The sequence below is a fragment of the Periophthalmus magnuspinnatus genome, chromosome 18, assembly GCF_009829125.3.
Source record: "Periophthalmus magnuspinnatus isolate fPerMag1 chromosome 18, fPerMag1.2.pri, whole genome shotgun sequence".
Taxonomy (NCBI): Eukaryota; Metazoa; Chordata; class Actinopteri; order Gobiiformes; family Gobiidae; genus Periophthalmus; species Periophthalmus magnuspinnatus.
This window is the reverse complement of record NC_047143.1, coordinates 10,116,930-10,138,265: the sequence shown is the minus strand read 5'-3', so window position 1 is coordinate 10,138,265 and position 21,336 is coordinate 10,116,930. Positions and strand designations below refer to the sequence as shown.

At 35.8% G+C, this 21,336-nt stretch overlaps 1 protein-coding gene across 1 annotated transcript in view; it reads left to right on the top strand.

Moving 5' to 3' along the window:
- The first annotated feature begins 11,052 nt into the window (after nucleotides 1-11,052).
- The window catches only part of LOC129457149 (acetylcholine receptor subunit beta-like), an 11,105-nt gene continuing 821 nt past the window's right edge, over nucleotides 11,053-21,336 (top strand). The window contains exons 1-5 of the mRNA XM_055229257.1: nucleotides 11,053-11,245; nucleotides 16,718-16,762; nucleotides 18,081-18,190; nucleotides 19,867-19,975; nucleotides 20,729-20,914. Of these exons, the coding sequence (XP_055085232.1) occupies nucleotides 16,721-16,762; nucleotides 18,081-18,190; nucleotides 19,867-19,975; nucleotides 20,729-20,914 (447 nt within the window). The 5' untranslated portion in view covers nucleotides 11,053-11,245; nucleotides 16,718-16,720. The remainder of the gene's footprint in view (nucleotides 11,246-16,717; nucleotides 16,763-18,080; nucleotides 18,191-19,866; nucleotides 19,976-20,728; nucleotides 20,915-21,336) is intronic.

Sequence of the window (21,336 nt, the reverse complement as noted above, 5' to 3'; positions counted from 1 at the left end):
ACAACTTTCAAAGACCAGAGCGGACATTTGCCAAAACTAATGCTTCCAGCACCAAGCTCACTCATAACTAGGTTGGTGTGTTGAGGGCACTCATATGACTTTAGACGGAATTTAATGCAATTTCCCAAAAACAACTAACATGCTAACAGCATGCCAGCCTTCCTTGCTGGTTCACTGGCAATAAAAATGCTCTATACTGAGACAATACAGACAACACAGTGGTCTCATTTTGACCCTTAGAGTTCCTTTTATCATATATCTGTACTAGAATAAGACAAATTGTACAGGAAAAAAATTGGGTGCGACCCTTTTAATGATCAGTTTTAATGCTATTATGTTTTATCACTCACACATGTACTGTAGTTTTGAGAAATTAGAGCTAAAATGTGTCTTTGTGTATTCAGTCCTGCCCCTCTGCCTTTCTCATGAGGCTATTTATTGGAAATAGCCAAACATGGATGCAGCAGATGGAGAATCATACACCATTTATCAAACTGCAATTCCAAAACATTAGTTAGTTCCCTCTGTGATCAATCACTCGCTCTAAATTATTCACTGTGCCATATTGTGCAAAAATATTCAAAAAAAATGTGTTATGGACTGTAAGTCAACTCCAGATAATTGTATTCACTTTTTATTATAGTTTAACAGCATTGTATTTTTAAGTCATTCAGCACTAAAGTTATCCAAAGTATCAAAATTCTGATGCTAATTGATACTAAAACTAGTATTGAAACTAGATACTCATTTGAGCAGGTATCAATACTTAAAGTCACATTCACAGGACAGAAATGAAGCTTTTGTGAATAGCTTTAGAATGATCTTGAGCTGAGGGATTACACAGATACAAGACCACATGGTAATATAAAAGCAAGTACTATGTTTTAATGTTGAAAAATCACACTTTATCATCTAAAGAAAGAGTTTAAAAGTTGTTTTATTATCATGGTGGTATCTGAATCGTTTGAGCGTTGAGTCTTTTCTTTAGTATCAAAATGGAGTTTTACATTTTAGTATCGTGACAACACTCTTTAGCACTATAAAATGATAAATTAAAATTTGAAAATGCATTAAAAAGTCAGCATTTACCAGTAAAAATAGTCCCCATATGTCTGCATGGGCTTGATGTATTCAGTTTTCCTCTCATGTTAAAGCTGCTTTGTAACATTTTTAAGGGTCTGCCACACACCTGTGTCCATGCAGATATTATTACTTCACCTGAAACCTTCCACCGTATGGCATTAAACATATCTGGGGATTTATTTAATTACTGAAGTTTCATTCCTAAAAAAACCTATTGAAAAACATGCATTGTTATTATGTGCTTACCCCACGACTCCACACATCTGACCTGTAAGTCATTTGGCTCGATGGCATCGCCCCATTGTCTCCAAGGAAACAGAGAAGTTTAATAACACACTGTGGAACATACCAGACGTACATCATTTCCCCATCAGAAAACGTAGACAGTGTTTATCCATGTGTACTGTGAACTGAATCTTGATTTTTAAATATACAGGATATAGATTGTAATCAGTAATAGCGATAACTTTTTTTGTTGATTTTGCTAAAAGTTTAAAATATACTGCCCTCATGGTAACTCCAGACACATATTTTTCACTTATTTTCTACGTACTTAAGGGATCGATTGTAACTTGTAATTGTGGAGGAATTGCGCTGTAACTTAATCAGTCAAAAACGACTCTCGGTAAGGGCTTCGAGAGAGAGGGATGCACCAAAGAAAAGAAATTTGAACAAATGTGTTGAACAAAGCTGGAATTATGCAAATGGTTCTCCCCTGTTACCTCCAAACGCCAATTAGACGCGCTGATAACCTGGATACAAGCGGAGCAAACTAATCAGGAAGTGATGACAAAGGGAACAAATCCAGATACGTTTAAATCGCTGCTTCGGTGTCCTCGCACGGGCTAAAGAACGTAATTATAAAGTGTTAAGTACAAATTGGTGCGCCAGAATAGTGGTCCCCCGCGGTTAGCTAAATCCAGAACGTTTTATTAGCACGGTAATTACACGTCTTTAATTAAATGACTCAAAAGAAGTGAGACGTCAGTTTGGAGGAAACAGTTTGACTGAGGTTTTTTAAAAGGGCTGGGAAATAGGCACAATGCAATATGTTCACATTTTAGCTGTGTCAGTTTAAAACTATTTGAAAAATATTATGAATAAATATATTAATAGAATAGGAAAGTGTGTAAATTATGTTAATAGATAGTTAAAAGTTTATTTTATTTATTTATATAGCACATTTAAAACAACTTCAGCTGCCCAAAGTGCTTCACATAAAAAGGTAACAAAAACAAATATACAGATGATACGATACATTAAAAAAGTACAATAAAACACCAAGATATCCAATCCTGCTAGTATTAAATGCCAGGGGAAGAGGTGGGTTTCCAGTCTAGTCTTAAACTGTGTTAAAGACTGAGAGGATCTGACACATAGACTAAGTATCTGGACCACTATGGAACCTACCTGGACAACTAGTTATGAGTTATTACATACATATAAACCCACATGTTAAAATAAAAGAAAATACTATGATTTAAAGTTGAAAATGACATTGTATTGTCTAAAGAAAGAGTGTTATTTATTATCACTGTGGTATCAGAATCTGCATTGTGTATGAATGTAAGTATTGTAACTACACAAAATATTGGAAGGTCCCCTGAACTTGAACTAAGGGCTATAATACCTATATATAACTACGTAACATAATAACATTAATAATATGATACAAATATGCAGATATAAGCATGATTTTACATCATGGTCAAATATGCACATGTTTGCGTTAGAGCCACAATTTTCTATGTTGTATGGCTATAGGTCACTTATTTATGTATTTATTTACTTACAGCTGCCAGTAGATGCTTAACAGTGATGGAGTATTATTATCGGGAAATACGTGCACTTTCGCTGACTCTGCAATTATCTGAACGATCCATCAGCTTAAAAAATGCAACATCATGATTTACATTGTTCATTTGCGGTTCCGTATATATCCAACTATTGAATCCAACCTCAAATACAAGACTGTTATGTTTTCAGCAAGTTTAGTTTACCATTTGCATGAACCATTAGTGCACTGCTACGTTACCGTGGTTACGTGTTTTTAACTGCTATATGTTTGTTGCAATGAGATTAATAATAACAAGATGTAGTTTTACTTTATTTATGTATTTTTTGATGTATTGTTGGTGCTACTTTGTATTGGCTGGAAGGAGCTGGAAAGTTAGGACTAAGAGCAGCTAAATTAATTATAATATACAGTATAACATTTTAACACATCTTTCCACCACATTTTAAATTATCTAAAATGTGTCTATATGTAACCAAATCTGAGTTTCAATTCACTATGTGTTCACCCAAAAGATGCTGTTGTTAGCAAAAACTGCTCCGTTAGCTGTTTCTCCATTAGCAAGGGGTAAAAGTTGTGCTTACTTTCCTAAGATGCTCATGTTAGGATTAAACTGTTAACCTTAGCATATCTTTTAGCAACAATTACAAATGGTCACCAAATCTGACTACAAATCTTTGCAAAAGTAGTAGCTAGTAGAGTAATATTACTTAAAAATGATATTATTCAAGTAGAAGTACAAGTAGAGGTCCAAGAAATGATTCAAGTAAGAGTAACTTAAAGAGTAACTGCCAGAATGTAACATTTGATTTATAATTTGAAGTATATGTAATGTGAAGGACAAAACATTAAATAGTGCACAAAACCTGGCATAAAAAAACAAGACTATATTAGCAGTATATATGAAGGGCATTCATAAAGCTTTTGTCACTTGTAGACTTACTAACAGTGGGACGAGTAACCAAAACATTTACTTAAGTAAAAATACGCTGCTAGAAAAGTAAAATTTATTCAGAGAGTAAATGTAACTCCTCTGTGTACTTTAGTTATTTTAATAAGGGGATTTATCCCCTTATCCTGGGCCATGTTCTGGGTCTTCCCCGGGGCCCAGGACACGGCTGGAGGGACTTAGTCTCTCGACTGGCCTGGGAACGCATTGGGGTCCCGCCAAAGGAGCTGGAGGACATGTCTGGGGTGACTAAAGTCTGGGAGTCCCTGCTTTGACTGCTGCCCCTGCGACCTGGCCCCGGATAATCAGAAGAAAATGGATGGATGGATGTATGGAAGTGGATTAATTTTCATAAAATGTTCCACTTAGTTACATTGCTGAAATATTCTCATTTTACTCTTCTGTAAGCCAATACAAACTAGTATTAACAATTTTGTCTGAATTTTAAAATCTTTGTAGTATTTCATATCATATCTAACGTCACTGTCAGAGTTATAGTTTCACGTTAAATGCGTGGTCATGACTTGTTAGCTTGCGTCTTAGCCTGCAGATGGCAGTTTTTCTCTTCTTTTTCCGTTCTAGCACATGTTCAATGCAAGCTGTCTGTGTTCTGGTGATGAATTTGTCCCAATCCACCACTAAATGTTACGTATTGGGCCTGTTACCCTGCTCGTGTTGTCATGTCTTGAATAGGTGAAAACGGATTGCGATGTAGTGAGTAGAAGGTGTAAAAGATGGATGTGTGAATGACTCCCAGGGGCAAACTTCGTCTTGCATTCACCCCGAGGAGAGTGCTGCTTTCTGGGCTACTGCAGCGGGGTCATCTGGGGCTATGGACGACTGGGGCTAGCATAGCAAATATGGTACGGGTCAGTGCGGTGGAGGCACATGTTTCCATATTAACGTGTGCTAGTTTCTGTTAACATTATTTAGACAGAACTGCAAATTTAAAGGTGCTGTACCTAATTTTTACACGTTTTAAACAGTGCAGTGGTGCAAAGTTATTCCTCACTTAACCGTACGCATTTCAGTCATCCTTATCAGTCACTGAGATGAGTTTGTTAGAGCTTTTCACAACTCTCAGAAACCTGTACGCAGTTTTGTGTGACTGTAAAGCTAACAACACGTAGCATGCTAGCACACACTTCCTGATTATTGGACAAGATCAAGATCTGCTTATACAATATATCTGCACTGGATCAAGACATATTTTGGTCAATTAAATAAATCAAGAACAGGGCCTTTAAGCTTGGAATACATTTAAATGACTAGTGATAGTGATCAATAACTAACCACTCTCAAACTGTGAAAGTTGTCGGAATTACATGTGTTGCCAAAGGGCACATCGCCAGAATTGCCCCGAATAGTGGACAAAAGTGGCTATGGTATTTAGCCACTTTGATGCTAACTGCTATTGCTTTTAGCTTGATTTTAATTGATTCTTTCATTCTTGCACCTATAGATGCCATTCTGAGTATACAAAGTGGATACTAAATAAGAGTATTTTTTTTAAAGATATATGGGTGGAAATACAAATGCTACTAAGTTTCAAAAGTTGAAAATAGCCCAAATAATCCTTGGAATATTTTCAAGTATCACGCAAAATCTACTTTTTGGAAAGGAAACTAGACCTATTTAAACATTTGAACACGTTTTGCTGAATATAGTATTGTCGGAACAATAAATGGTAGCATGGTGGTCTAAATATGTTATGTGTTAAGAATTAATAGAAGTGTTATACATTTGTAATTTTTGAATTTTTGAGACATTTGGGTCTTTGAATACAGAAGGTTACAGACCCTTGAACCAGACCGTAAAACCAGCCCAGTCTCTCAAGGGGAGGCTGGATCAATGAGTCCTTGGGCTCAACCATAAAAAGTCAGTTAACAAGAACCTATTGGGGTGGGTGTGAAAACCCATTGATCTTGATATAGAAAAACTAACTGTGTGTTTTATTAGGGGTGCGTTTGATTTCCCTACCTCTTTGCCCTTTGGTGAGTGTGTGCACTGGAGTGTTGAGGTGGAGTTCCCCCCTCTCGGCACATCTGCAATGCAGCAAAAAAAAAAAGTCCACAAAACAGAGGGGACAAAAGAGGCTATGTCCCGGATGGTTTGGTTCAGCTGTAATAAAAGGGCTAGATCAATGTCCTGTCCTCAATGGGGTTTTAAAAACAAATTAAAGGCAAGGTGCTCTTAAAGGGGCGGTCCCTGTAGACGGATCTGCATTGCTCATGTGTGGCTCAATACGTATGTGATGTAAACAGAGTGTATAAGGATTTGACCTTTACAAGTTTTATGCCCCATGATATTGTAAAGCAGTGATTCTCAACCCTTTCATAGCAATATGTGACATTAAAGGGCCTATATTACGCTAATGTTTTATCTATATTATAATGTTTCCTCACCAAAAACATACCTGGAGTTGTGTTTTGTTTCATTTACACACAAATCCTTCTGCACATTTAGGCTTTGTCCTTCTCTCAAACTGAAAACATTGTTCTGCCTTGTGATGTCATCAAGTGGTAGTTAATACAGGAAGTCCTCCACTGTGCTTTTAAACTTCATACGCCTTCACTAGAATCATTTGAATAATTTGCAACCCTGGAATCACTAAATTCTGATGCCACAGCTTTTGGAGTCTTTCTGTGGCAGTCTCAACTGAACAGAAGTTAAAACAAAAAGATTTTTAAAACTGCAACAACTCATGTGTAAAGCAATTCAGTTGAGGCTAAAAACAGCTGTTAACTTTAAAACTTAACACTTAATGACCTCACAAGGTGGAACAGAGCATTTTGAGCTTTGGAGATGTTGACAGCCCTATGATTCAGAGTTACTCAATCATGTGTGAATGAAACAAAACACAACTCAAGGTATGTTTTTGATCAGATAACATGGCTAAAAGCTCACAGGAGTCAATTTTGCGTAATACGGGACCTTTAAAAATGATATGTGAATTTTTAAATTAACCTACCTTTTGAGAAGTACTGTTGATAGTACAATTGGATTATTTGAATATTGTGAATTGAAATGAGCTAATGTTATGACATAGAGGGGCAATTTAAATATATATATTAAGAGTGCTTGGACTGTGTTTTTTAATGCCTTCAAGTTTGGTTCACTTTTTTCTATGCATTGGGGTCCCAAATCTAACTGGGTCTCTGCTTTTTATTTTTATATGGCCAATAAATAAATGTATTTATTTATAAATTATATATGTTCAAACCTGGGCTTAAAAACAACTGTTATGTCATGTTACTGATTATGTGTTACGTGTGTTTTGGTTGTTTCTGTATGCACCAAGAAGTTTTGCCTTTATGTGCAGATTGTATTGTAAACTAATATTTTGAATATATATATATATATATATATATATATATATATATATATATATATATATATATATATATATATATATATATATATATATATATATATATATATATATATATATATATATATATATATATATATATATATATATATATATATATATAAGAGATATTGAAAAGATTGAAGAAAGTTATGTGATGGCTTTGTGTGTCTATTGTGACCCCATAATACTGTGTGTTTTGACTGTTTGCAGTTCAGTGCCCTGGCTAGACTAATCTTAAAGACTAGCATTAGCATACAAAGTTAAAAGCGCTTTACCTGATGTCTTTAAAATGTGAAAAAAACAACAAAAAAACAGTACTAATTCATTTTAAACAGTTTGTGGTGGTCCAAAGTTATTCCTCACTTACTTTATGCATTAAGAGCATCAAAAGTATTCTTCGGAATGAGTTTATAAGCGCTTTTCAGATCAGAGCAGAGCAACTAGCATGCTAACAACACACTTCCTACCTATCAGACAATAAAATGCTTTATAGTTAAATATAGACATCTCACAGTTGGTTTATTTCTCCTCAAGAGCTACTTGTACTGGGGCAAGACAACTTTTGCCCAAATAAAAAAATAAAAAAATAAAAAATCAGGTACAGGGCATTTAATTATTTTGTTATCTTCCAAATTTTAATTGGTTGAAGATTGACAGGTAGAGTAACCAATCGGTGTACTGGATGAACTTGTATCAACAACAAACATGGCGTCATTTGTTTGTTGTTGATACAACAAACATGGCTGCTCACTAATGTTATTTGCATTAACTGTAATTCAAATATTGGGTATTTATTGCATTAGCCCTACTTTACTTTTTGGTAGGACTTCTACTACTAGTAGTAATGTGCTTAGTCCTTTTCTGATAAGGCAGAATTTAGAACTGACATAGTCCTTTTATAGACCTGATTTAGATCTGATAGTACTCTGAAAGCCCAAAAATGTGCTACTTGGTGTACAAAGTTTGTCAACCACTGATTTAGTTACTCTTACTTGTTGAACCTGAGTTTGCAGACTATTTCAGTGTTCAACCTATTTACCATATGCACACATTTTAAGAGTTTTTTGAGAGTGTTAAAATAACTGAGAATATATGTGTAACCAGGGCTTTATTGTATAATTTCTGTGTACCAATACTTCCATACAAAATGAACAAAACGTTGAAACGAACATTTTGTACCCTCTCCACCTGTCAATCAAATGTGACGACGTGACCTCTGACCTCTAAATGATATTATAGATGAGCTGTTTTCCTGGAAGATACTGTCGGTCCTCCACGTGCCACAGCAACACCTGGTGGGGGGGCTTTTGTACTGCATGGACCACCTTCCAAGTCTTCCAAGGACATTCTTTTCAAATGCAAAAAGAGAACTTGAGTCTTCCAGCTGTTAAAGCCACAACAAAACTATTTTTATACCAACAAGGCAAAAAAATATATCAATATAAAATGTATCTTAATATATTCATGCAACGATTGGGTCGGATTTGGAATAGCGCTGGACGTTTGATTTCATGGAGGCGGGGACGAGCGCAATGGGGCAGGGCTAAAGGTGCATGCGCCAATCATATACTGGACTATTTCAAGAACTTATCAAATATATTTATTCTCCCTTTAAAATCCTTCTACCCCTTCTATCCCAAGGACACTTGAACCCCAACTCTTGTCTCTGCATTTGCAATATGTATCTGTTTCTATTATAACTGGAGAGAGACGCATTATTGGATATAATTGAATAAATTAAACTAATATATTTGTATGATTGTAATACTGGTGTCTTGGGTGTCTTTTTTTGCTTGGTTCTGTTTGAAGAAATGTTATGTCACTTCAAAGTTTAGTAACAAGGTAGGCTACTCTTGGATTTATGGAAACAATGTAGGACTTACTTAATACATTTCATTAACATATATTAACCCATATGTGTCCTGGATAGAAAGTTGGCCATTGTAATGTATTCACAAGGTATGTATTCACAATGATTCCTATTTCCTTTTTGCTTAGCCTTGTTAAAGAGGACGTATTGTGCTAAATCAACTTCTGTAGCTTTCAACCATGTTATAATGTTGTTTCCTCGTCAAAAACATGCCTGATGTTTCATATATCATACATGCATGTTTAAATAAGGACACTCGTTATGGTTAGCAGTACGAGCCCACGCTTCATGTACAATATTCAGCTCCCACATGGCCATTTTTCATAAATACTGTATATAAAAGCAGGATACAATACAATACACTACAACTTAAATTTTTAGCGAGCGGGATGCACTCCGATTGTTTTGTGATAGCGGGAGTGACTTAGCGCAGAGAGCAAGGAGGTGTGACTCAGAGCATCCAAAATGAAACTGAAACTTATTAAAGATGATGTGATTATGATTAAGATTTATGTGTATTTTCAGCTAATATAGCATTAAAAAAAATACAAGGTAAACTGGTAATCTAAATATGTTATATGTTCACAATTAATACTCCATATACTCGATATTATGCCCTCTGTAAAGATGGCATAGCTAACATTCCTAGTGCTAATTAAATAAAAGCGAGGAATAACTTATCAGTCTAAGTAGTGCCATTTTGTGGTACAAGCAAAAAATGCCTCTAGCGGCTTCCAAAAAGTTGACAGGCAGTCGACTAGATTTTATCTTAGAGAGAAATATATCCAGTTTAGCATTTTTTCAAACAAGAATCAAATAATAATGTAAATGTAACTATACTGTTTATCTCAGTGCTTGTCCAGGAATAAAATAGGCCAAATGCTCAAATATTATGACTAAACCATACTAAACAGTACTAACCCAGTAGTAAACAAGAGAAAATATTTGGATATTTGAAGTTGGTGTGCACGTCAGGTTTGACTGTTTTGATGGCCTGCTCTGGCCCCAATGGTCACATAGGCCTGCTGTACGAAATTGTTGCTGCTTGTAAATGGATGTGGATGATCTCTCAATTTAGGCAAAGGGGCCCCTAGAGCACGATCATGCGCACGACTCAAAACTGGAAACAGTCCTGTTGTTGAAATTAATACAAAGTATCAGTGTATACCAATACAACGAAAAGCATATTTAAACATTTAATCAGGCCTAGATTAACATTGAGTGGGATGTGTGTCTATGTCTCGTACTTAAGCAAAGAATCAAGTTTGATCTCATGCCAACTACACCTCCTCCCCTCCTTTACACCGCCCCTTAGAGTCGCCGTTAGCTGTTAATAGTTAGCTTCTATGGTGATTAAATTGGCTTCTGACCAACGCAGCGGAGACAGCACATCATAAATTCTTACAGTTATTAAATCGGTGTGAGCATAGCATTAGCATAAACAGATCAGAGGTGGGTAGCTACATTTACTGGAGTCACTTTTTTTTTTAAAGAAATTGTACTTTTCAGAGTACTTGTCAAGCAGAATACTTTTACTCCTATTTGAGATTTTGTTTTTACAAAGTACAGTATGTTTTTGTCAGTCTTCCCACTATAAGTAGGTCTATTAGTGACAAAAGCATTATGTTGACAATATGACATGATTTGAACATTTTCGTTTCTTACACTTCTCCTTTAGATATGATTAAGTTTGTCTCATTTTTATGTCTAATCTTTGAAAATACCAGATTTTGTGCATTATTTCATGGTTTATCCTTCCATCAGACAATTACTCTTCAAGTTACTCTTACCTGAGTTGTACTTTTCCCAAATGCTTTTTTTTTACTCTTACCTGAGCAATTTCTTGTACCTCTATTTGAGTAATATTATTTTGAAGTAACGTTACTCTTACTTGGCTACTCTCCACATACAGTAGACCAATAGTGACCCACTCCTCACCCCATACCCCCACCCTAGCTCCCACTGTAACAGGAGTAGGTTGCAGTTGGCCTGGGTTAGTTGACTGACAGGGAACAACAGTGGGTACAAAAGTTAGCTCAAAACACGAAGAAACAAGAGGACAAGGCACTGACAGAGCTGGATTGTTGAGAAGATTGTATTTTTTGAAATTTGGGATGAAGAGCATGGATTGGTTCCTGTTAGCATGTTGTCTGTGGAGCATGAACAGCATTGGGGGTAAGTCTGATTAGCTAACATGTAAATACTGGCAATATGGAGGCTAACGTTAGCAGGCCATAGCTAATTTTAGAATGCTAACGGTAAGAGGAAGTTGTTTTCAGTTGTTGGTGTTTGGTATGTAAAGAATTGAGATATGAGTTTGTATTTATTTTGATGCATCTTTTTCTTATTATTATTATTTTTGTGTTTTATATGTTTTTGTTTTGTTTTTTTATTTCATTTTCAAAAATTACACTGCCTGAACTTAAATGAGCAAAAAGCCATAGGATAATTATTGCATGTTTGGCCACATTTTGTTAATCTAACAAGAATATACTGAATGACCAGGTTTCATCAATCAAGGCCTAGGGTTGTTGTATTGAAAATCTAATCAATTGATACTAAAGAGTGACAGAAATGAACCTTTCCTGAATAGCTTTAGACTGATATTGAACTGTATCAGACCAAGCATAAGACTACATAAGAATAGAATACACCTGTGGACCTCTATGAAACCTACTTGGGATTACTTAGGTAAGACTGCATGGTAATATAAAAGGAAGTACTATGATTAATGTTGAAAATTACATGCTGTTTTCTAAAGAAAGAGTGTTTTTCATTATTATTGTGGTACCGGAATTGGTATTGATTATCAAATCTATTCTTTAGTATCAAAATTTTTCAATCATAACAACACTACCAAAGAGCAGGAGACATAATTTCTAGGACCACTAGCATTTGGTATTAGCTTGTTGCTATTTCTCTGTTCTTGGACTGTAGTTGACAGAATTCTTGGCCAACAAAACACATACTAAGGGGGCACAAAAAGGGCATTGGAGTTGTCTCAGAATTATTTGGATCTATGTATAGAAGTAGCGTAAACAGCACCTTTGCAAGTGAAAAGACATTAAACTGTCCAGCCATTCTCAAAACTCCTGCTAATTCTGTTGCATGCATTCTCTCTACTGTCCATATAAATAATTAGTCAACTAATACAAAAATGTCATCGACAAAGACACCATGGTCTGATGACTCGACTAAAGTAGTGGTTCTCAACCCCTTCCAATCACGACCCCATCATGGCCGTACGCAGCACTGAGGTCCATCAGGGTCAGACCTTGGTATTTTTTATAGATATCTGTGTAATCCCTTGGTCGTCCAGGTCTGATCTCTAGTAAAAGCCAAAAGTAAAATGTGTCAACTGGACAAAAAGTTGTAGAAGTGAAGACGTTGCTCATCCAAGCTGCTTCTTCAGTTGTGGTCAGATTGCTGGAGGCCATTGCCTTATATCTGTCTGAAGGGAGGAGCTAACTACACTGAAACTGTAAACAGTTATTGTTTTCAGTTTCTGTATGTTGGCCAGGTCTATTGAGCCTAAGTGTGCACTGTGCCTGAGACATACTTAACATATTCATATACCCGTTAATGGGTGGTTTTCACAGCTATTGGCAACCTCCATTCTCATTCCATTCCATTCTCAAAGGAAACAAAGAGAATGAGAGGATGAGCAGTGAAACGTATTCACTCCTGCAACTTTTTGGTTAATAGATAAGTTAATTAATAGATAGTTAATAGATTTTTCTTTTGGCATTTACTATTTTTTGAAGACCAACTTTTACTTATTAAGAGCATAGTGATGTACTATTATGTTTGTGCAAGTAGATTATTTTCACATATACGTAATACAGAGCAGACAGCGCGCAAAAGACTTGCCCTTTGATTCACAGCATGTACCAAGAAATCAAACAGTCTATGAACAGTTGGAAACCCATAAAGGTGTTCTACATCACACAAACTTTTAGGCACTTTTTTGACAATCTGTCTCTTAATCGTGGACTTAAGAGGTTTTAAACAGCAGTAAAAATAACATGTCTGCAATGTAGTTTTCTTAAATGTTTTGTTGAATTGTTATAAAACAACATAAAACATGCATATCACTTCCCAAAAGGTTTAGACTCTAGTGATGTTTGGGTGTCCAGTGTGAGCCAGCAGAGGGCTGGGGCTCCAATCAGATTAGAGCAGAGGCATGACAGAAACAAGTTATTTAGGTTAGTTATTAAGGCCAACCATATCATAAGCGTAGCTGTCAAATAATGTCCTATTATAAATACTGGAAGGAAGAAAATTGACAATTTGGTTCAATATAATTTCCTAGCCCTAGAAAGAAATAATGATAAAGTAGCCTATGTCCTTATAATTTTACTTTTATGTAAGAGTTGGTGAAATTTTGATTTGATTTTATTTTACCACAAATATGATCTGATTACAAAGTTATGTAATTTTATAATTTTCAGACCCCCCCAGCCTTCAACAGTAGTTGCCAGTCTACCTGCCACAAGTCAAGACACATAGGCTTATTCAGGATAATATTCAGTGTTCAGTGTCTCTGAATTAATGATTAATGATCTAATAATGGAAGCCAGATGAAAAGTAAATGGTAAATGGTCACATTTTTATATAGTGGTTTTCCACTTTCAAGGCACTCAAAGCACTTTACAAGGAACTACTCACCAGTTCACACACACACACACACACACACACACACACACACACACACACACACATTCATACAGCAGTGTACACAGACACTGGGGGTGACGTGGGTAAAGTGTTTTGCCCAAAGACACAACAATAGCGGTCATCTGTGAGAGCTGCAATTGCACTGCCAACCTGTAGGTCAGTGGATGTGCCCACTCTACAAATGTTATTTATTTATTTATTTTTTTTTTATGCTCAAAGTGGGAATCAAACCGCTACCCTTTGAATCAGTAGACAAACACTCTACCAACTGTGCTGTTGCCTGAAAGTCTTTATGCAGCCTAAAGTTAGCAATATCTTTTGCATTATTTAAACTAATTTAAAAAATACCTCAGTATTTTAAAAATCCTGCATACAGCCCTGACCTCCATAATAACAACCATTGCCTATCGCACCCCCAAACACAATAATTAAATAACTTGCAAAACCAGATCTGGTCTATTTGATTTTATTTTCAAAACTGAGATAAATAACTTAGATACATGAATTAGATAAAAATCTACACATACCACTGTATTTGAAGTGTGTCAATCCATGTTTAGGACTATTGCATGCATGTTGAATTTCATCTGTGCACCCCCCGAAATCATTTTGCGACCTGCATGTTGAGAACCACTGTACTTCAGCCCTCTTTGTTCGAATGCACATAAATGCTAATATCTTGATGCTGTGTTCAGGAGCGTCAGACGTGGAGAACTCCCTACTGAAGAACATGTTCCGTAACTATAACCAGAAGGTGCGTCCTGCGCTGGAACCCACGGACAGAGTAGTAGTGCGGATCGGCCTGGTGCTGTCCTCCTTCGTGGGACTGGTAAAACATCAAAATACAAACACAAAGACGACATCAACATTTCGACATATTGTACTTTATTTCTGAACATTTTTTAAGATTCAAGTCAAATTTTTCAAAAAAACAGCAAGTAAGTACAGAGCAGTGAGTGGAGATAGGGGGTCGGTGAACACAAAAATTGTTTGTTTACTCAAGCCTCAAATGCAGGACAAGTACCACAGATCAGCTATAAAAGTCTGTCATACCCTTCACTGCCCCTTCTGTGCTGTGTATTTCAAAACATACTTTTATTATTTTAATATTTTAGTACTTTTATTGTCTTTATATTTCTGGCAGGATAAAAATTATGTGTGAATGTATCTGTGTGCATGTATGTATATTATGCATGTATGCCTTAAGAAGAGATAAGCTCAAAAATCAAGAACAGCAGGAGAATAAGAACATGCTATCAGACATACATACAAAGAAAGCATTTTGAACAGTAGCGTGCAATGACTTTTACCAGATTCCTACCTGCCCCAGCCACTGTTAATCAACTGCTCCATCCAGATCCTCTATTTCAGATAAACTAGACCTGAAACTAGTTCATGTTTGATTAAATGGCTGCCTGTATTACTAACAAACGTACACAGACACATATAGAGTGTTGCGTGGCATGGCCTCCATAGCACAGGACAACAACACAAGTTAATGAGGCGTTCGGAACAGCGATGTATGCAGTCTGCTCAGTAGCCAGTAGGGTGTACTAAAGGACACCGTGTCCGCACGCTATTAATTAAATGAATTTTGAATGAAGCTAAAAACAAAGGCAGTACATTAAAGACACTGCCAAAAAGACCATCAGTTTAGATTACTTGGATTCTGAATCAGTTGCATTAGTTTTACTTCAAATTAGTTTCTTTGTTTTTGTTCTTTTCTCAAGGTAATATAATCTGTCAATAGAGCATGACATAGCATTACCCATGTGTCTTGTTCTTGTTTTATTTTTTACCATTTTTAATTTGTACTTATTTAGATAATAATTGTAATATTAAATGTTAATGTTAATGTTAATTGTTAATTTCTTTGTTTTATATTTTGAGCCAAGCATAGTAAAATATTGATTTTACATGTTTGTCTTACATATATATTTACCCTATGTTATGTAAGTATATTTGATTAACTGGGCAGCATCAAAGAGGCCAGCTAAATGCATTGTGTACTCCCCTCCATGTTATATAGTGGCTGACTACCCCTATAGCATGAGTCAAGGTGACCCACTCTCTCCCCCACTGTTCCCCAGAGGAAGTGCCTCAGGCCCGGGGGTGTCCGAACAGAACGCTCTTGAATGCTGACCCACTTGGATGTAGCGTTAGTCTCCTCTGTGCTACTGCTAACTTATTAATAGTATTAACCTGGAGGTGGACTCACACATTAATTTCAATACATTTTTTTCATAGCACATTTTACATGTTGAAAGAGGGGGTGTTTTGTTACATCAACTTTTTGGAGCTTTCTAACCTTTCAAAAACAATTTTCCATAAATATACATAATTAAAAAACAAAACAATACACTACAACTTCACAAACCTGATGTGCAATTTGTGAGATGCACAGCGATTATGATGTGATGGTGCTCTGAAGGGGGAATGACTTAGCACAGAGACCAAATGGAGGGGGAACTAGGTTAATGTATTGTTTTGGGTGAATGATAAAGGGTAACATGGTGATCTAAATATGTTATGTAGCATAAATGTAAAAAAAAAACAAAAAACAAACAAACATGTATTCACAATAGATACTGGGTTGTTTGAAATGAAACAGTAGCCTACGCTACACACACAGACACAGACATATGCAGAGCCCCAGCTGTCACATACACATTCCTTCTGTGTTTTAAATAGAACGCTCTGGTCAGGAAATGGCCCACCTCCCTAATTGTGGTGGGAAATATTTACAGTTAATTAAATTTTAAAATAAAAATAAAGAACTTGACAAATATATGAATGCAAGAGACCGGAAACTGACCCCCATCATTTTAATTTTATTTACCAGTCCAGAAGTAACAAGTGCTGCTGTCAAAAGTGCATATTACTGAATGTACAGATTTATTTATTATTATTATTTTTATTATTATTTATTTATTTATTTATTTTACTAAATTCCACTTTTATTTTTTGCAGAATATGAAAAATGAGGAGATGAGCACAGTAGTTGTTATGAATTTGGTAAGTTTATAAAACAAACCATTGTTGAATTTGTCTTAAAATTATAACTAGTTTTGTTTTTCACATTTTTTTTAGACAGTAGGCATCAAGTTGCCAGCCACTAACAAATATAAGGATAGTTATTTTTTTGTGGAGTGGATATGTCTTTGCTCCGAACATAACAAAGTAATACAGGCCCTTACCTTCCACCTAAAATCACTCAAATTAGCTTTTTTTCTTTAGATTAAATCAATGTAATTTGCATTTACTTAATTACAAGTGTTTTTTGATTGTTAAAAAAATAAATAAATAAAATGAAAAAACATGTCATTATTACTGTGTGGGGGCTCATCTCTACAGATCTGCTTGTCTCCATGGAGATAGATTAAATGACATATTGTGCACCATCCCAATGTAAAAACGTCCCAACGAATAAGCCAAGAAAATGTAGACAATAAATAATAAACCTGAAACCAATTTATGCCACTGACAAAATAACCCTAAAACTGGATTACCCACAAAAAACTGTTCTAAATGTACAAAAATCATTAAATATTTCTTCAATCAACTGACTGAAGAAATGAATAACTTATGAATCTTTGAATCTGTAATCAAATCAATTAAAATCACCTTATTTGTCTCTGCGGGCATTTTAAGCATGCTGAGGAGTAAAATTCAATAGTAATAGAAAAGCTCAAACAAAGGTCTCAGCGCAGCTCAACAGGTAGGCTCATCAGAATCTGTGTCAAGGCAGTTTGAGGAGAGCAGCAGCCCTCAGGACAAAAGGCCCTTCTGTCGTTTTTGTCCCGCAGCATCACAGCCAGGGTCCAGGGGGAGCCACGTGAACTTTGGACATACAGCATGAAAGCCTCTTCTAAGCCTCAATTTCTTTTTGCTCTGTTGCTTCCGTGGTTGTTTCCTTTGGAACATCTTGGAATAGTCTTTAACTTCTGTTCTTTAAACTGCACAAGCTACACTTCACATCAAAGTCCCCAAATATGAAGTTAAAAATGTAACATAAAAATTTTAAAAGTTTAAAAAGTACTCAGTGTGCCAGCTAGTCAGCTGCAACCATGAGTCATAGAAATTATTTATTCGACCCTGCAAGTCTTATCGTAGTACAGGAAAATAAAAGAGTTTCCTCACTAGTACAGAAAAAAGTACCCACGTTAAATATTGATCAGCAAAAATTATTGTTCCGTCTATCATTTATTGAAGCATATATAGTAACTGTTGTGACTGGCTGACCCATGGAGACAAGCAGATGGTGGACCCTCCAACAAAAATGACATAGTGCACCTTGAATGTGTTTCTGATGTTGTGTATTGGTGTGACCCAGGCATGGAGTGACTATCGGCTGCGGTGGAACCCCAAAGAGCATGAGGGCATCACAGTGATGAGAATCCCAGCTGCTAAAGTGTGGCTGCCTGACATCGTCCTCATCAACAAGTCAGTACAGGCTTTGGTCATAACTTAGAAATTGTGTTAAAGGAACCATAAGTAAGATTTTAAATTCCACAGTTCCACAGTAGTTACAAAAATCATTGGACATGATAACGAAGTTCTTTATTTTATCATTTCAATATGATTATACAATCAGAAAGCAGAATGAGCCTCTCATGAGTCTCATTTGGGTTGCCAGTTTCACTGCTGAAATTCAGTTACTGTAAACCTAAAAGGATTCGCTCTGATCTGAATTGTCACTACTTAAGTCTTTTATAGGTTATTGATTTTGTCTTTATGGTGACTGGAGGAACATTAGGTCTGCTCAAAGTCATTGAGGGTAAGGGGTTTTATGGATGCAATAATAAACAGCCTTTTTATGATTGCGATATCAATAAACAATTACAGCTTTGACCTCAAGAAGTTGTGAGAAATATGAGCACCTATTTGTTTAATAGCACTGAAAAATATTAAAGACGGGGTATTATGCAAAATTTACTTTTGGAGCTTTTTACATTGTTATAATATTGTTCTCTCATCAAAAAGATGCCTGATGAGGTTTGATATATCATTTGAGTAAATTAGAGATCTCTCTTGGGCTCTATTCAAACCCTGTTTGTGGTTAGCAGTACGTTTGTGTCCAAGACTCAGCCCACAAGCCTATGTCACCCATGCTCCCACATGGCAATTTTCCATAAATATACAAAATCATGATACAAAACAATGCACTATAGCTTCACAAACCTGATGTGATGTGCTGTGATTTCATTAGCGGGATGAACATTGATTGCGTTGTTATGGTGCTCTGAGTTAGCATAGTGAGTCAAGAGAGGGGAGACTTAGAGCATCAAAAACATTTTTAATACATTGTTTTTGGGGGATATAGAATTTTTAAAATGATAACAGCTAACATGGTGATCGAAATATGTTATGTGTTTAAACCCTTCAGAAGTGTAATATTCCCTCTTTAAGACTATTATTTTATTTTATTTATTTATTTATTTATTTTTTACATAAAAAGTATTTTATTCTAGTATTACTGCTTTATTGCCAGTTCAACCATTTGGATTTTTAAACTAGTGAATGTAAATAGGAATAGAAAAGTGCATCATAAAAATAAAGTAAAGAGAATAGGCCAAAATACTGATCCCTGTGGTACTCCAAGAAATAATATGCTGCTGTATCCACGGTCAAATGCTAAGTTGTTCAACTTATTGTAATATTACAATTTTATAATGTCCAATTTTATACTTACTTTATAATTCTGTTAGTTACAATTGGAAATCATGTTGCAATGGGTGGCTAATGGAGCTCAACAGTCCCATCTATTTCAAAGTCCACTTTGGCCCAGAAGTAAATTTCTCAGAAAATAAAATTTCTTATAAATAGTAAGAGCTTAAAGACATAGCAGAGGCAGAAAGTTATGTGGTAACTAATATCCATAGCATGGTTGTTTCCAGTCCTAAAAATAGATTTAAAACCTAACATTCAGTAAAATGTTGTAATAACTTAGCAGTTTAGAAAGTTTCAGAAACTGACTTTAAATAAAATTATAGATCTTGACATTACCATATTAGTCCCCTGGTGTGTGTTCGAACTGTTACTTTAAAAAAAAAAAATCATATATTTCAAACATATTTGAAATGAGACAGTATAATGAATATTCTCTGTCTTGTGTGCAGTAATGATGGTGTGTTCGACGTAGCCCTTCATGTGCATGTCCAGGTTTACCACAATGGCAAAGTGACATGGACGCCCCCTGCTCTGTACCTCAGCTCATGCAGTGTTAAGGTTAGTGCACCCACACAGCACCATCTATGGGTCATCAGGGATATAGTAGTTGTTCCATACCCTAATTATTCAATGTTTATATTTTTGTCTCAATCCAGCGTGTTATTTTCATTGTTTTATATTTTTTTCATGCTTGCTTGAGTACTCAGTGTACCAGCAGATGAAGTCCGTGTGATCTATTCCAGGGTTACAAAAGTCATGGATTATCAGATAATGTTTTCCATCCATTGTTGTTAACTTAAACAGCCCATATTACACCACTTTCTGATCTATGTTATAATTTGTCCTCAGCAAAAACATACCTGTAGTTTTTTTTTTCATTCACACATGATTAACACACAAACCCTGCATATTTAAGATGAATTCTTCTCTCAGATAGAAAACACTGTGTTCAACCTTGTCATGTGGTAATACAGGAACTGCTTCACTGTTTTTAAATACCTTACACCTTCACTTGAATCATTTAGAGGATTTTAGCCCTGGAATTGCCAATCTCTACTGGACTAAAGGTAAATGGTAGCTGTTAGCTTGAAAACTACCCCTACATCACATCACAAGGTGGAACAGAGCATTTTGAACTTTGGAGATATAGACATACATTACATTATAATAATGAGGTAAGAACATTATAACATGGTTTAAAGCTCAGAGAATTAATTTAGTATAATATAGGACCTTTAAACAATATGAAATATCAGGCCTATGTTGTCCAAAAGTAGTTTAAGAGCTAATAATATTGTATACTGTGTACAGGTGGAGTACTTTCCGTTCGACTGGCAGAACTGCAGTATGGTATTCCGCTCATACACCTATGACGCGTCAGAGATCGACATCCAGTACTCCCTGGACTCCCGCGACAAAGAGATCCAGGAAATCGTTCTGGATGAGGCCTTCAGTGGTAAGCTTGAGCTCCTGACAGGCTGCCCCCGTGGCATTGAAGTAGGGCTGTGTCAAAAATCGAAAGTTCGATAACGCCCGTATGCTTTTAGGCTTAATATATTGTACAAACTCATTCCAAACATTTCATGTGCATTTCTTCTGAATTATTGGTCCTGTCGACATGAAATAAAAACTGGACCGATCCCAACACTCTGCTCTTTATCCCTGATGTTCACCTCTCTATGTTTTCAATAAGATGGGAGAAGATCAAATCAAAAATCGAGTACAATCAATATAGGGCAAAAATCTTGATTTTTTTTCCCCCCTCATATCGGCCAGCCCTACATTGAAGGATGGGTCAAATGAAGAGAACAAATTTCCCAATGGGAACAATTAAGGCTAACTATGACCAAATATATTTATCATGCAAATGTATTTGTCACAATCTTTTTGTATTATCTAGACAGAATTTGTCTATCTGT